Raw genomic sequence first — 18,346 nt, forward strand, 5'->3', positions numbered from 1 at the left:
CTCTATGTTCACCTTAAACAATAACGTCTCTTTAGTCTACCACTTATGAAAAAGCACTCAAACAACACCTACCACGGCAGAGGGATAAATGTTTTCAGCTTGCAAACACTTCATATTTAGTAGGTCTGCTGAAGCAGCAGGTGGAGAGGAGAAACGACTGGAGCGCAGTCTGAAAGCGTCTGTCAATTAAACGCTATGGTGACGTGCATACCCAAATTCCAAATCTATATTTTGAGAATAGATTAACGTGCAATATTTTCTTTATCGCGCGACAAGAGTCTCACATTATCGCAGCACGTTAACGCCGATAACGGCCCACCACTATTCATAACTAACTGCGCATCTCCAGGAGAAGCAGTGGTCAGGAAGCGATTCATTCAAACAGGTTCCTTACTTGGAAAACTCTGCATACCCGGCAGATATTAGGTCATTTTTACTCCATTAGTAGCTATTTTAATCACTAGATTTCACTTTTCTCGAGGCGTCAGTCACAAAGCACAATCCTCTACCTTTTTCCCCCCTGCATAACATATTGCTGTGCACCCTGCTTTTATTGCTGTGCAGCAAGATTTAAGTGGAATTAAACAATAAATAATGTATTCAGAGTAACTTGCCTTCTTGGTGGTTCGTATTCAGTGCTTTACTGCATTTGTTTTTGGAAAAATGTAAAAAAATAAAAAATAAAATAATATATATATATATTTTTTTTCTGCAAAATCGTTTAAGGGTGACTAATATTAATGTAGGGGGGCTAAAGCCCTCCTAAAATAGGGCTAACCACGTCCCTGATTCACATCAAACAGTGGGTACGTACATATGGCTTCTTGTGTGCATAGCTTCCCACCTACAGTTGAGGACGATATTATTAGCCCCCCTCCTGAAATTAGACATTTCTCTTGATTTCTCAGTAAGAATGACCATTATTAACCGTTTCTGTTATTCTGGAAACAAATACACTGATGGAGATAATGTTCAATGAGTTGAATTTGGATTTTTCTATTGTTACGATGAGCTTAAACAAAAAAGGGCAAAAATGACAAGGACAAAATTATTAGCCCCCTGATCATTAATAGTCAATATGGCGCCATTTATGAACCAAAACTGACAACAGGCTCTGATAAGTTGCTACCTAGGTTGGCACATGCCCCACTAGGGATTTTGGCCCATTTCTTCACTGCAAAGTGTTCTAGCTGGTCCAAATTGCATGGATGCTGAGCATAGACATTAACCACAGACTCTCAGTGGGATTGAGGACTGGACTATGAGCGTGTGATTCCAATATCATGGTTTTAGTGTCCTTGAAGAACCTCTGAACTAATCTAAATATATGCTTTGGGTTACAATGTTGTTGGAAGACCCAGCAATCCAGATTCAGACCCAGACTCCCTGTGTCTGAGGCTGAATAACAGACTAAACTTGATGCCCCACCACTGTGTGCAACTGTGGAAACTGCTTGGCCTCATTAGACCAAAGAAGCATTGGACACCTGCCTAGATGATTGTTATTGACCTGGCCTCACCTGGAGGTTTTTCCCCCACCAAGAAAGACAGTTGTTAGGGCTTGTCATCATATTGGGCTTTTGGGCCATCATCACAGAAGAACCCCTTTACTAAAGGCAATGCATATCAGAGTGTTATTGAGCTTTGCCTGTGAACATTTGAAAGTCAAAAATGAGTTTTGAACATCTCTGCTTTCATCTGATGATATTCAATTGCACCTGCTTTGATGCATGAATTCTGCTTCTGTCAGGTGAAGAAAGGGATAGGCCTTGAATGGTTATAAGATGGTTTCCACAATTAAACATGGTGGTGGATGCATCATTCTGTGGCAGCCTCAGCCACAGGAAACCTTGTTTGGGTGCACGGCACTATAAAAAAGGAAAATTATGATAGAATGTGGAAAGTGACCTTGCAAAACTATGCTCATAGAGGGAGCTAAGATCTTCACTGGATCTTTCAATAAGATAATAACCCAAAACTTGCATCCAAAATAGTTCAAATGTTCTTCAAGGATACTAAAACCATGGTCATGGAGTGGTTCAGACCTCAATCCTTTAGATAGTATTTGAAGAGTGCTGAAAATGAATGTCCATCCTCAACATCCATGCCATTTGGACCAGCTTAACTATTTGCGATGAAAAAAATGGGCCAAAATCCCCGGTAGGACATGTGCCAACATAGCAACTAATCAAAGTGCCTGGTGTCAATTTTTGTTCATAAATGGCACTGTATTGACTATTAATGATAAGGGGGCTAATAATTTTGTCCTTGCCATTTTTACACTTTTTTGTTTAAACTCATTGTGAAAATGGAAAAGTCCAAATTTAACTCATTGGATACTATCTCCATGGTGTATTTGTTTCCAGAATAACACACATTTATTAATAATGATCATTCTCAATGATCAATGAAGAGATATGTCTAATTTCAGGAGGGGGGCTAATAATATCGTCCTCAACTGTATTTTCTCGGTTTCTCCTCAGCTGGTTGGTGTTCGCGTAACATTTGACAAATCTGTTTTTTTTTTCAGCTTATATCAACAGCTGGCTCAACAAATCATCTATAGCCAAGAATGGTTTTCATTCAGTACCATTTTGCCATTCAGTTGTAGTTGTGATGTTATACAGTAGAATAGAATAGAATAGAATAGAATAGAATAGAAAGCCTTTAGCCATTATACAAGTACAATGAGATTGAAAGCTTTAACATAAAGTGCAGGCATAAGCTAATGTAGGAAACACGTACAATAAAACTAATATAAAACTACTGACTACTATACATAACTAAACAATACTTGTGCAAATCCTGGAGGTACACAGTAACAGGTTTGAGAATACAGTGTCTACGGTAGCAGCATCAAGTGATTAGGGGAGCCTTAAGGGGCCTTCACAGATTTGATTGATAGATGATTCAAGAAGCATGTCAAATAATAAAAAGCAAGTTCTTTTTATTTTTTATGGGTGTGTGGGTATTTAGAATGAGTATCTTTGTTACATTGTTGCACACTGAAGAAGGCACACACTGAACTGCATTTGTGCAATATAAAAACACTATATGCAATGTGCGGCCTCTTTCTTGAAAAATGGAGGTGAGCATTTGGGCCAGCACTCTCACAATCGAAGAGTGAAGCCTGCTCCAAGCTGGAAATTAGACTCTATATTGCAGCAAATGATTGCATTAACATTGTTAAATTCCACAGTGAGTGTCTGTACTGTAGCTGCTGGTTGTCCTTTTTTCCATTCTACATTGCTAACTGAAATGACGCTCTCGTTCCCTGTGTGTCCCCTGTGGAGGAAGCAAGCTATAAAAAAAGCTCTAAGCATGTTCTTTCATTTTCACCCTGCGCTCCCTCTTACAGTCTGCATCCCCAGGGTTGGTCTTTTTTCTGCCTTGCCCACTCACCACTGTCCGCCACTTTTGATTAGAATGGTGCCATGTGGCGTGTGATTGTGTGACTGTGAGTTGTGAGGACCATTTCTTAACTTCAACATTGTGTGTGCTGATATGGCATTGTGCTGCTGACTTCAGAGACTTTCTCTGCATGGTAAAAGTCTATATATGTCATAATATTATTATTATCCATCACCATAATGAGTTGGACTGTAGATCACAGGGTTGAAAGTTCAATCCCTACCCTTACCAATCTCTTCCTCACTCCATAGCTGAAGTGCCCTTGGATGAGGCACTTATCTCCACAATGCTCTAGGGACTGTACTGTAACCAATACCCTGTAATATATGTAAGTTGTTTTGTAAATCTTAATTAATTCTAATTAACTACAACCTTTACAATGTTCAGAAAAAGTCAAGCCCTTTTGCAACTGGTTGATAATTGCCACAATTTCATTTTGTCATTTATCATAGTTTTGTACATTTGTTTTTATTTAACTTTCCAGGGGCTAGCTGACTTCACTTACCATGCCAAATTTGCATGTGCATGCGTACGTGTATGCGTGTGTGTCCTCACAGGGAGTTTGCCAAAGAGAGGGAGCGTGTGGAAAAGCGGAGAGAGTTCCTGAAGCTGCGCCGGCAGCAGCAGATTGAGCGCGAGCTGACAGGCTACCTGGAGTGGATCTGCAAAGCCGGTCAGTAGTGTTATGAAAGAATCGATTCTTTTGAATGGCTCGTAGACATGATCTCTCTTTCCCACTTATTCCCTGTCTTTATTCAATAAATGGACATATTCACTAACAACTAACAACTTCCCTGTGGTGTTTGCCCCTTTTTTGATAGTCGTTTGATAGTTTTGATATATGGACACAGAAATGAATTTGTACTGCAGAAAGTTGAGTGCGTGCGTGCGTGCGTACGTGCATGTGTGTATGTGTGTGTGTTGAGTTGCAGTCTTCCCCCTGACAGGAGATTTTTCCCTTTCCAGAGGAGGTGTTATTGGAAGAAGAGGATCAGAATGCAGAAGAGAAGTTTAGTCTGGATGGTGTGTGGTACAAGAGGAAACACAACAACTCAGGTGAAAAGACAATTAAGCATAACTTCAAGCAGGATAAGATTATTGGTAATACTTCACAATAACCTTGCGATGGTTAACTAATGGTTGACTAGTGTTAACTAATGGTAAGGTATTATTATGTCGCCCCGGAAATCTGGGGGAGGGGGGCATAAGCTCTGCAGCATAATCATGATTAATAATCCGGATCGTGATTTTCATGTAAATAATCGTGATTAGAATTTTTTCCATAATCGTGCAGCCCTAATATAGGGTGAATTAAGGTAAATTTGGCCACTTTTTTGCATATAAGTGTATTATTGTCATCAGCAATTGCATAGTAAGTGTTATACAATTCATTTAATAATGATATATCAATGCTTATAAAAGTGTTATAGATGCACACCAAATATTAGCTAACCATTAGTTAACCATTTATAGCGGAAGATTATTGTGAATTGTTACCAGATTATTTGTTTGTGACTTATGTGTAAGGAGATTCAAGGATATGTATGGAATAACAGCCAACGAGGTGTCCCGATATCAAGGGAAATAATGGACGAGGCGAAGTGTTCTATTAGCCCAATGATGCAGCAGAAGGACATTTTTCTCTTGATATCAGGACACCTCGAAGGCCGTTATTCCACTTATAACGTGGTTGCCAGCATTTAAGTAATAATGTATTACTACTGCTCTGCCAATCAGAAGATGCTCCTTCTGTTCACCGGGTGATGAAAAAGTGTTCCTGTGCAACCGTGATGTCAATGACATGCGTTTAGACACCAGTGGAGCAGGGATTCACTTATGCATGTGTGTTCTCCTTCTGCATATTCTATTATAAGAATTATGGATGCCTTATTATAGCATATTACACACATACCAAGTACACAGTGTGCATGATGAACCAGAAAGTGGCCATGCAAGCAACTTTTAATTGCTGTTCGCTATGCAGTCATGGCTACTTATAATCAAAAAGTGAAAGGGTAAATGATAGTAATCCTGAGTGTATGTGTGTGTGTGTGTGTGTTTCATCAGTGTTAACACGGGGTAAGGTGAAGAAGAGCAAGAATGAGCTGATTAATGCAGAGGAGGGTGAAGAGCAGTTCAACGACATCTCCTCTGTTGGTAAGATCCCATCTGAGATGTTGACCTGTTCTCGCTTTTAACCCATCATTACATTATGAGCTAGCATGTGTAACTGAGGTGTTCATAGCAGTCTGTTACTCGGGGCTCGAACTCACCACATACCTGTTAACGCTCCAGTTTGGGCATGGGAGACACAGCATGATACTGCTGAGCTAAAGGACCAGTTCGATAGCTCAATGCTACCGATACTGTATGAGGCTTCGGGAGGGAGGTTTATAAACGTTCCACGCCACACTAGAGCTGCACGATATATCGATATAATTTTTTTTAAAGTATTTTTTGAGGCTTTTCAGCCTTTATTGGTTTTTGTGAGACAGGACAGTGGAGGAGAGACAAGAAGCAAGCTGGGAGAGAGAGACGGGGAAGGACCGGCAAAGGACCCGGACCAGGAATCGATCCCGGGTCGGCCGAGTGGTAAACGTGTGCCCTACCACATCAGCCACAGTAGGGCCGATGAGAGATTATTTTTATGGGTTCTTTTTCGTAAGATTCGCTCGTCATCTGTATGGGAGTCACTCATTGCCTGACGAAGAATGTAGTAAAATCACTCCTGAGAGTGGAAATTTCGCGCCAAGGGCAGGGCCCGCCCACTGCCTATATTACGCAGAGCCACAGGCCCGAACATTGTTCTTACACTCTCTTCGGCTGTGTACTCCTCGACCTGCTGAGTTCAACTGTGCGACTTCACTGGGTGCTCAGCACGACAAAGGGCTTCTGCCGCAACGGAAAAGTGGACAAAAGTGCCTCAGGTGTACTTTTTGGACACTTTGGAGACTTCTTTGCCAACCTTCCGTGGGATTTCGTCGAAGGAGTCACCAAGGCTAACCACCTAACTGGCGTGATTAGCGTGCTAACTGCCACTTAGCTAACGGTTACGACTTAGCTAACATGGCCAACACAGGAGTCGAGAGGACGGCAGTGGAGGAACACGGCGACTGCATCGGTTTTATTGTCAATCTCTTTACATGCGCTGGTCATACAAATAATTGAAATTACGTTTCTTACTTTCCCATGCAGACAGACATAGACTCTCTGTTGGAGTTTCCCAATGGGCTTTCACTTTCTTTCACTCTAGGTGTGGACAAGTAGACATAGACAGTATACATACATTACACCTAGAGTACTGTACCTATACAATACCCATACAGACATATAAAGTGCAAGACTGGGCAACAGCAGACATACATAGAACATATATTAAAAGAGGTAGTGATGTGCATTCCAGTTAAGTCCTATTGTGACAATTCTGATGTAGTAGCATTTGAATAATAATAAATATAAAGTGTGCAGACAGGCTTTCTCTGTGAATGTTCTGACTGTTAATCCCCCATCTATTGAATTAAACTTGTGCAATTTTCACACTGTGTCCCAACACATGTTAGTGACAAGCACTGTTCGCACCTCACCGGACGCCTTGCCTAGCATGATAGCCGCCATCCCCAAAAAACAAAGAGTGGCGAATCTCCCCCGCGGTTCCGTGTAGTCACGTGACCGGGAGGCCAGGTCATATTACACCTCTACTACGCACTACCCCGAATATGTCATAGGATGGAGCTCTGACATAAGGCATACCGATTCCCTCGAATGAGTTGTAATCTGGTTGCCCCCTCTGGGTCTCCGACTAATCAGCGGTCTAACACTTTTCATTTGGATTTTGAGCCTAACGTGTGCACAGCTTCGATTCTGTCTGTTTGCGAGCAAAATGTATCTGGCATACCCCAATCTCCTCCAGGGTTGTACCATGTGATTACCGCCGAGGTTTTGGGATCATAACCCGTACCTGGCACCAGTGGTGCTTTTGGTGTACCCCATTCACAGCGTTCAGTTATTTCTAATAACACTCGCTTCCTCTCCCCTTTCTCCAAAGGGAACCACAATAGTTCCCCTGGTGTTTTGGGCCCTGATTCACTACCCAACACTGTTGGTGCTTTGTGTGTACTTCAGCCTACGTCTTCGGTGGAGTCTAACACTTCTTAATTAATGCTTCCCTGTCTCCCCCTCGAGAAGGTGAGTTGGTTACAGTGTCTGAGGTTTCTAAGACAACTCTCATTCTGTCTAAATGCAGATCACTGCATTCTCTGCCTTCGAGCACTGCATTTTCTATCTCTCCAGCCGTGCCACCCAGTGCGTCATGAGTATGTTTGGAGTCCCCACCAATGCTGCGCAGTGCGCCAGGAGCGCGCATGGCACTGCCAAATGCCGTGCGTAATACGCCTAGAGCGCTTTCGCTGGTTATTCTCCTTTCTTACCCCGACAGAGGGGACGGGGTTATATAAGCTCCCATGGGCTTCAATAGGGAACACTTCCCTGTGTGATGAAGTGGGCTGTGTTTGAACGTTGATGTACCCAACGTAATGTAATTGCTTTCCAATGCTCGATGCCCACAGGGTTGGCATTCCTACAGGAACAACTAGATGAAGGCAAGGCCTTCTCTACCCTCAAAGTCTACTTGGCCGCGATATCCGCATGCCATGTTGGATTTGGTTCAGGCTCCGTGGGCAATCACCCACTGGTGTGCCGATTTTTGAACGGGGTCAGGCGTTGTGCCCGGCTGTGAGACAGACGATGCCCCCCTGGGATATCACTCTGTTGTTGGAGGCTTTGTGTGCACCCCCCTTCGAGCCTCTCCAAGGGGTGGATTTGCCTATCCTCTCTATTAAAATGGCCCTTCACCTCGCCTTGGCGACGACGAGGCGCGTGAGTGATCTACATGCCCTCTCGGTCAATCCTGCCTGCATGCAGTTCACTCAGGGCGACACTCGGGTTGTTCTGAAGCTGAACCCCACGTTCATGCCTAAGATTCAGAACGTCTTTAGTTGTGAGCCAATAGAGCTTCGAGCTTTTTGTGCTCATCCTTTCCAGTCAGCGGAGCAGCGGCGCCAGCACATCTTATACGCATTTGAAGAGGTATGTAGGGCTGCTGGCTGGGCCAGCCCCTGTACCTTTGTTAGGTTCTATCGACTTGACGTGACCACCATGCCTCTCTGACATAGGGTACTGGGCACCACTAGCCTGGGGTGATGGGGGCACCTTCCTTTAAGAGGACTCCTGTGGACGTCCTTCTAATTGGTCGGTCAGTATATGATCCGGGAGTGATTGTATGCTCCCATAGAAATGACGAGCGAATCTTACGAAAAAGAACAATAGGACTCGTATGAGTCCGCAGTTCTTTGAGTGAGATGAGTGAGTCCTACTCACCACAGCCGAAGATTGACTCGCTTGATTTATGCTGCGGCCGTCCTGTGTCTACGCGTGACTACGCCCTCCCGCGCAGAGGCTCTGCGCCCGTTGTCGAGTGCCTCGAATAAATCCTGACTATCCGTCGGACAGACACGAAGGATGCAGACAAAAAGGCGCTGTGATTGGTCGTGTCGCTACTTCCTTGTTTTTGTGACAGCGCAATGCCGGTAGTTTGCAAGAGCAAAGCTGTATTCTGTTAAAAACTGTATTAATGCCTTGTGTGTAAATGTGTGTAAATACATGAATCTACAAGCTAACTAACAAGCAATGCATCAGTTCAACACTCGTGGCACAATGCCTGCAGTCTGACTACCGTAGCACCCAACACACATCGGCAGAGTAAACCATTTCCATGCTTGAATTTTCTGCACGTGAAAACAGACTGGGTATGTCAATAATACCAGTACATTGCCTTTGCAGTTTGTGCATAAACATGGAGCTGGTTAGCGAACAGACACAATCGACATTTGAGGTGCGCTGATGCAGAAGTCTAATCTGCCCTTAAGAATGATGTAGCGTAATATAGACTATCTATCTATCTATCTGTCCACTCAGCTGCATGTGACACTGTGGTCAGGGGGGGGGGGGGACAATCGCTATTCCGACATAGCGCTATTCCGACATGCCGCTATTCCGACACTTTTTAGGGTTAGGGTTAGGGTTAGGGTTAGGGTTAGGGTTAGGGTTAAGGTTAGGGATGTCGGAATAGCGGCATCAAGTCAAGTCAAGTCAAGTTGGTTTTATTGTCAATTTCTTTACATGTGATGAAAAACAATCTCACAGCAAGTTTATTTCAACAGCATTTTTTATTTACTGTGTAGATTTTGAGACAGGCATGCCACGGGCACCGCGCAAACGTCCTTGCGCCACTTTCAGTCTTTTCTGTCCCGTTTTACCCTATTCGATACTTTCTGCGCCTGTTGGGGCTCATGGCTTCAAGCATCCATGTGGTTCACCTGGGGCTACTCTTCATGAGATAATTAGAACGGTGGGTCTACTCTTTGAGGTTGTGCCCTTTCCGTCACGGACGCCGCCTGGTAGCGGTATTCAACAGCTGCCTGTCCTCTCTAGTGTTCTGGAAGAGGCAGGATGTTTTTGGCGAGCCCATTCTCGTGAAAATCAACTACAAGCTTTGCGGTGCCGCTACGATATAGCCTCATTTTTCGTAGTTGGGCAACGCACGCCTTCATCGAGAGTGGGTGAGAGAGAGCGAGTGAGAAAGAGAGACCACCCGAGTAGCGTGCGTGCATTCCGGGAGGGGAGCGCTGTTGTTGTGTCAGCTTCATGCCATGTCTCCCTTCCTCCAACATTATCCCTAACCTTAACCCTAAACCTAACCCTAACTCTAACCCTAATCTTAACCCTAACCCTAACCCCAAACTTAACCGTTAATCACTCGTTTGAAATGTTTGATTACCGTGGGGGCAGTCGTGGCTCAGTGGTTAGAGCACTGGGTTGGCAACCCAAGGGTTCACGGTTCAGTGCCCGACCGAACCACGGCTGAAGTGCCCTTGAGCAAGGCACCTAACCCCCACATTGCTCCCCGGGCGCCGCTCAGCAGGCAGCCCACTGCTACGGACTAGTGTGTGCACTTCAATGTGATTCACTAATCCAAATGGGATAAATGCAGAGAAAGAATTTCCCCTACCTAGGGGACCAAAATTGGCTCCAATCCAAATTGGCTCCAATTGGCTTAATTAAAGCACCACGAGGCTTAAAGTTGATTTTGTCTGTTTTTCTCGTAAAGACTTCACGTATGGCGCGAGTTACTGTTGTTTTGGCAGAGGGGCACCTCTGGAGACCTCCTTTTCCCGTATGGTGATCCGGCATACAGAAGCATCCCTCACTGGATGGGGGGCTCTGGAAGGCTGCCATGGTGTCAGCGGAACCTGGTCTCAGCAGTTGTCCGCGTGGCTCATTAACTGCCCCAAACTCTTGACAGTGTTCTTGGGCCTGAGGCATTTTGAGCCTCTTCTATCTAGGCGCCACATTCTCGTCCGAATGGACAATATGGCTGTGGTGGCCTATATTAACACATTCAGTACCAGCTGTTTTTTTGGAATTTAGACTCCCAGCCAATTTCATCATTTTTTGTCATTTTTTGAACAGCCACCGAATATTTTATCTTCAACCCACAGACACATGTCAGGGTTTGTTCGAAAACCCAAAAACTCAGCTGTCTGTATATTTTTACGGTTTGTTTCTAGCTTATTCCATTCCGAAGTTATTCCACTTTAAGCGAGCACTGGTTTAGGTAAAAATAGCGTTTTTCAACATTCGAACTGAGATAAAGCCTTTTTTTGTCACGGGTGCGCTCTGACTCTCCGAGTTTAAATTGCGGGTCTAAATGCATTTTCACGCCCGAAGAAGAACTATTTCGATGCAAAAATCACCTGGCCAGGCTATTGTTCAGGAGTGGAGACTCCATCCAGAGACAGTGGAAATGATCTGGGATGACTTTGGCGAGGCCGACGTGGACCTGTTTGCATCTGAAGAGAACACCTATTGTAGGTTGTTTTTCTCTTTGGACAGGTGTGATACCCTAGCACACTCTTGGCCAGACGGGAGACTTTACGCCTTTGCCCCGATGGTACTCATTCCAGCGGTTCTACACAGGGTGCATCTAGAACGCTCACTTCTGTTGCTGGTCGCCCCCTGTTGGGGTGGTCAACCTTGGTTAGCCGAGATCTCAAGCCTTTTAGCGGGCAAGCCTTGAGAGCTACCCTTGAGGAGGGACCTACTCTCCCAGACCCAAGTGTTTCACCCACATCCTGAGCTGTGGGCTCTTTGGGTGTGGGCAATTCAAGGCTGAAGCTGGCGATGCAGTGAGTGGGCAGGTCCCTGCTTCTCCGGAGTGTTGGCTTTGACTCCAACACTTGGTTGCTTTCTCTTGCAGGGCAGACGTCCATGGTAGCCAGTAAGTCGATGTTTTCGGGAGCGTTTTTAACGCCCATAGAGAGTAGTCGAACGAAAGACCGAAAAAGAACAATAGGACTCGTATGAGTCCCCGGTTCTTCAAGGGATTGAGAGAAGACTACTCTCAAGCATCCCCTTTTCGTTCATGAAAGCTCAGTCAAGTGGAATGGTTGCACTGCAGTCGAAGTTTGCATCTAAGACGGCTCGTTGCATGTTAGAAGGACAGTGCGAATTGTTGTCGTCTTACTGCCAGGGCTGTAAATTAATTGCTGGTGAAAATTCTGTTTGGCTGATAGAAAAGTCACTCTCTAGCCACCCACTTTCACCCACGAGTGAGTGTGTGCTTTATCATCTACTAGACACTTCGACACAGCAAAAAAGACCGAAGGTTGAATGCAGGTTGAATGGTCTGGGAGTGTGTATGTAGCAGTTTTATGACATTAGCCACTATTTTTTCGCTATCACCAAAATGGTCACCTCGGTGGTAGCGGAGATCAGAGAAGAACTCGCATCGATTGAGAAACTAATTTCATCCCTACTTCAGAAACAAGTTGACATTGTTGCTAAGCTTGCCTCGTTAGAGGAATTGGAGAAAGGCCTACCTGACCCTTCAACCGCGGGTGTCATCTCGGGCTCTATCCCAGGTCCCTCCACCTGGTCTACGGTGACTGCTGGCAAGATCCGACGCTCACCTCCTCCTGTCCCTACGTGCTCCGAAGGCGTTTGTCCTGACCTGGAACTTTCCAACTCATTTGCTCCTCTCGCTGATCTTCCAACGTCGCCTTAGCATGTGGTCCCCGGGCTCCCTGACAACCCTGGGCCGGTGTGGCGCCCCCGGCCTGCTTCCACCCCAGGCTACCCAACATCGTCAATGGTGAAAGCAAAGCTACATCCAAGTGGAACAGGTCTCCTAGTGATGATCATCCCACTCCAGACAAGCGTCCCAGGGTCCTCGTCATCATCGGAGTGGTCTCTGGATGCCATGGATGCTCCTGCGGACCACTCTCCACCACCTGGCCACGGAGTGGTTAGTTCCGGTAACGTTGCCCCCTCTGTCTGTCCATCTCTACCGTCGCACAATGCTGCTAACCCTGACAGCTGCCTTTGGTGTCTGAAACTCCCACCTAAAACAACAATCCACTATGACTGTCGTGTCCGGTGTAAGCCAGAAATATTGATTGTCGGCGACTCAATTGTTCGACAGTTAATTATCCCCAGCGCAATCACTGTCTCTCTCTCCAGAGTCAGTGACATTTCCGAAATTATCCCCTCTCTCCTCGACTAGCACCCCACTGTCAACCTTGTCATTGTTCACGTGGGGACCAATGATGTCATGGCTAGAAGTTCCATCAAACTACAAACTGAACTCGAATAAATCTCTCTCGCCATAGAAGGTTTGGGCAAGCGCTGTATTATGTCAGGCCCGATCCTTCTCATCTCCTGCAAACCTGAGCGGTTCAGTAGGCTGTACAGTTTGCATAACTTTTTAAAGAATCTTTGCTATGCTACTGGACACGGTTTTATTTCTAATTTTGACATTTTCTGGACCATTGAAAATCTGTATAGGCCTGATGGTTTACATCCCAGCAAAAAGGGCACTCAGGAATTAACCACAAATTTTATTCATTTTATTGCTTCACTCTGACACATACCACCACAGCATGACCCAAGTCAGTCAGCTAATGTTTCCATCTTAAAGAGCATGGGCCTTGCTGATTCTTCTCATGTATCCCTAAATGATCTGGGGATTGCCTCTCATCGCTTGCAAAAAAGACTTTTATTGTAAATAACATCATAGCATCTCATGAACTGAACAGTATTTTCTCACTGAGACATGGTTGGATGCCTCAGGCAACTATGACCTCATAGTCATCTCCAGTGGATTTTTCTTTTTCTCTCTGCTCCTGCTCCAACTAGAAAGGAGATGGCGTAGCTGCCCTGTTCTCCAACACACTAGCCTGTAAAATGTTTCGCTTGGTACTTACTCCTCTTTTGAATACCTAGCAATATCAATGAAGGAACCAAACCCCTGTTTAATGGCTACAATCTACCATCCGCCACAGAACCGAGTTGGCTTTATCTCTGAGTTTGGAGAATTTCTGTCTTCTATAGTAACTAACTATGATTATATTATCATCTGTGGAGACATGAATATTCACATGGATAATCCAGATGACTGTTATACTATGCAGTTTACTGATATGTTAGGTTATGATACTGATATGATAGGTATGTTTGAGCTAAAACAGCATGTTTCTGTGCCAACTCATAACCATGGTCACACCTTAGATCTAATTATTTCCAAAGGCTTCAAGTAGTGCATCTGGACGCAAAACAGTTTTGAGACGCTACATTGGGGTAGACACTCCGAATGATTTTATAACTGCTTATAAGGATTTTGGGTCTCACACTGATTCAACCTGAATTGTCATACTAAAATGTCTCCATTACTCAAATTATGGACAGGAATGCACCGATTCAACTCAAATCTGTCCGAAAGAAGCGTAAACCACCCTGGATGACTTCTGAAATCACAAGTACTCTTAAAAGAACTTGTCGTAAACTTGAACGTAGGTGGCGCAAGAGCAAAGCTCAGAATGATTTCCAGAACTATAAAAGGCATCTGCTCACCTACAATTGTGAAGTAAAAAAAGCTCGCCAGCAGTATTTTTCACAGATTATATCTGAAAACTTGAACAATTCTAAAGTCCTGTTTAACATCATCGACAAACTAATCAATCCTCCTCCGCACGAAAGAAAAGTGCAATCAGTTTGCATTATTTTTCAGTGATAAAATTTCAATCATCAGAAACAACATTACATCTATTAATGAGGGTCTCTGTCATGTAACTTTTAGCCAAACTCTGCCTACTAGCACAGCTACTCTCCAGAATGTCTCTGTTATTCTCCAAAATGAACTTGATGAAGTGGTTCAGAAACTAGGGTCTGCTACTTGCTCCCTTGACCGTGTACCCACTAAGCTGTTAAAGCGAGTTTTCAGCTGCTTGGCTGCTGACATACTTAAAATTGTTAATACATCATTACTATCTGGTATTTTTCTTGTCTGTCTGAAACATGCCATTGTTACTCTACTGTTAAAAAAATATCAATATATCAAATTTTCCTTTTCTTGGCAAAATTCTTGAGAAGGTTGTCTACAAGCAAGATGTGTCCTATCTGTCTCGGAATGCCATATTCAATTCCTTTCAGTCTGGTTTCCGTGTAAATCACAGCACAGAAAGTGCTGTAGTCAGTTGTTAATGATCTCAGAATTGCCACTGATAATCAGAAAATGTCAGTCCTAGTTCTTCTTGATCCAAGTGCTGCCTTTGACACGGTTGATCATACTATTCTGCTTCACCGTCTTGAACATTTAATTGGTCTTCAAGGTACAGCTCTCGCTTGAATTTCGTCTGATTTAAGCAGAAGGTCTTTTACTGTCTCTATTGACAATTTTCTCCCTGATGCTAAGCCTATTCTATTGACCCACGGGGGTCAATTCTTGGTCCTTTACTTTTTAACTTGTACATGCTACCTCTTGGGTCTATCATCCGGCAACACAACATCTCGTACCACTCATATGCTGATGATACCCAACTATATATATCTTATTCCTCTGATGACCCCAGTCCTATGAATGATCTCACTCAATGCATCTCTGCCATAGAGACCTGGATGGCCCAAAATTTCTTAATGTTAAATAATGCAAAAACAGAGGTTCTGTTGGTAGGCCCAAAGGCCCTCAGAAATAAATTTTATCCACTTCTTAACTCTCTTGTTATACCTATTGAGGAGGTCAAAAACGTGACATGTCTCTGGTTGACTTGACATGTCTCTGGTGGAAGAGGATGTGCGCATGGGCGCGCTGCCTTACACAGTGAGGAGAATAAGTATTTGATCCTTTGCTGATTTTGTTGGTTTGCCCACAAATAAAGACATGATCAGTCTTTAATGTTAATGATAATATGTATTCTAATATGGAGAGACAGAATATCAAAAAGAAAATCCAGAAATTAACTCTAAAGAATATATATTAATTGATTTATATTTCATTGAGGGAAATAAGTATTTGATCCCCTGCCAACCATTAAGAGTTCTGATCCCACAGATCAAATGACACTTCCAATCAACTTGTTATCTGAATTGAACACACCTGTGAATAGTAACCTGCACAAAAGACACATTGAATCTGCAGAATCAGTCTATAGAATCAGTCAATCAATCAAACTAAACTCGCCAACATGGGACAGACCAAAAAGCTGTCAAAGGATGTCAGGGACAAGATTTTAGAACTCAACAAGGCTGAAATGGGCTGATGGATATTAAGGAGCAAACTGTTGGTGCATTTCTTCCCAATTTTAGGACATACAAAAATATCATCAATCATCAATCTTAGGCCTGTCTGTGGTTCCATACAAGATTTGACCTTGTGGGATTTTAACAACCAGAAAAAAAGAGATAAAGCACCTTAAAACTGTATGGGAGGAGCTAGGAAATGATCTCAAGGCAGCTGGGACCTCAATCACTAAGAAAACTATTGGAAATACTTAATACCACAGTGGATTAAAATCCTGCAGTGCATGTATGGTACCCCTGCTTCAGAACGAACCTGTTCAGGCTCACCTGAGGTTTGCCAATGAACATCAAACTGGATTAGGATATGATTGGGAGGTGCTGGAATCAGATGACACCAAAATCAAACTGTTTGGCATTAACACAACTCAATGTGTTTGGAGGAAGAGAAATGCTGCCTATGATCCCAAGAACAACACCTTCTCCAACATCATACATAAAAGTAGTAACACTATGTTTTGAGGTTGTTTGTCTGGCCAAGACAGAGGACAACTTCACATCGTCAAGAAATGAATGGAGGGAGACATGTAAACGTACAATGCAGCATGCCAACCTCTTTCCCACTTTGGTAGAAGAAGGTACCGCACACTCTTGTCCATCGTGCTGCAATTTATTGACAAACAACGTTTCGGCCCGTATGGCCTTTCTCAAGTTTTACAAAAGCAAAGTGAAGACACCCCTTATAAATTGTCCTCTGGTTTGTGATTGGCTGACAACAGCCGGTTAATCAGTTCAGTGACACCTGCCAGACAAGATGAAATCTCATCTTGATTACAGTTTGTTTTCTTTACACATTGGCAGTAATGTCAAAAAGAGGTAAGACAATTTATAAAAATTAAAAAACACATAGTGATACACCAGCCCCTGTGAGTGCAAGAGATCCAAATCCCAAGTAAACTAGCCTGATAAACCAGACTAAATGTGGATGTCTAATTTAGTCTGGCCTCGATGCATAATACATCCGAAGATTGTTGATGAGAACAACCTTCCCTCAAAACCCTGCCCGTTTTGATTCAAAACACATCTTTGCGTTGTAATTGGATTGCCAGATTCATGGCATTCTGGCTTCATTGAGTCATTATGCGAGGCCAGACCCACCCGTAGACAAAACGTTTTGTCGTCCAGCGGGTGGCGCTGGTTCACCAGGTTACAAGTAAACTATATACATTACGTGATGGGAAGGCAAAGTGAGAGCAACACTTACAATTTGAAGATCAGGCCACTAGAGGCCGTCATGAAAAGTATTGTCTCATCTTGACACCCATCACCAAAGGCCAGATGATCTGCACAATAAGATTGAGTCTACCTAGAGAAAACATTTTAATTCAAATTCCACATTTAGACCAAAGGGAACCAATGTCTTAAGAGAGTGGATATAATAATTTTCTCTCTGAGATAGTAAACGTTCTAGGTTACCCCCCCCGTCTAGGCAGAGATACCTTCTCAATCCCTATGTATCTTAGTGCAGAGACCGAATGGCCAGCTTCCACAAAATGCGCAGCTACTGGATAGTTAAGGTTTTTACAACGAATAGTGCTGCGATGCTCTGCAATGCGTACTTTTAACTCCCTACTAGTTTTTCCAACATATGACTTTCCACATGGGCACGTAATCAGATAAATAACAGATTTTGTGTTACATGTGATAATGCCCTTAATGGGAATACTTTTACCTGTGTGGGGGTGTTTGAATGTAGTGCATTTATAAGTATAACTGCATTGCGCGCAGGAGCCACATTTACGGTTACCATCCGGAATAGGGGTTAGAACCGACTTGGAGGGCACAATCAATGGTGGAAGATCAGCGTTTACTAGCCTGTCTCTTAGGTTTTTGCCACGTTTGTAAACTATTCGTGGTGGGTTCAGAGCATCGCAGCACTATTCTTTGTAAAAACCTTATCTATCCAGTAGCTGCGCACTTTGTGGAAGCTTGCCATTCGGTCTCTGCACTAAGATACATAGGGATTGAGAAGGTATATCTGCCTAGACGGTGGGGGTAACCTAGAACGTTTACTATCTCAGAGAGAAAATTATTATATCCACTCTCTTAAGACATTGGTTCCCTTTGGTCTAAATGTGGAATTTGAATTAAAATGTTTTCTCTAGGTAGACTCAATCTTATTGTGCAGATCATCTGGCCTTTGGTGATGGGTGTCAAGATGAGACAATACTTTTCATGACGGCCTCTAGTGGCCTGATCTTAAAATTGCAAGTGTTGCTCTCACTTTGCCTTCCCATCACGTAATGTAT

The 18,346-nt window shown here is 43.6% G+C and overlaps 1 protein-coding gene across 2 annotated transcripts in view; it reads left to right on the plus strand.

Moving 5' to 3' along the window:
- The window catches only part of cacna1bb (calcium channel, voltage-dependent, N type, alpha 1B subunit, b), a 400,044-nt gene that overhangs the window by 70,259 nt on the left and 311,439 nt on the right, over positions 1-18,346 (plus strand). For both annotated transcript variants that reach the window (XM_063211051.1, XM_063211050.1), the window contains exons 10-12: positions 3,968-4,083; positions 4,377-4,466; positions 5,478-5,567. In XM_063211051.1, the coding sequence (XP_063067121.1) occupies positions 3,968-4,083; positions 4,377-4,466; positions 5,478-5,567 (296 nt within the window). The remainder of the gene's footprint in view (positions 1-3,967; positions 4,084-4,376; positions 4,467-5,477; positions 5,568-18,346) is intronic.

This window comes from Engraulis encrasicolus, chromosome 11 (genome assembly GCF_034702125.1).
Source record: "Engraulis encrasicolus isolate BLACKSEA-1 chromosome 11, IST_EnEncr_1.0, whole genome shotgun sequence".
Taxonomy (NCBI): Eukaryota; Metazoa; Chordata; class Actinopteri; order Clupeiformes; family Engraulidae; genus Engraulis; species Engraulis encrasicolus.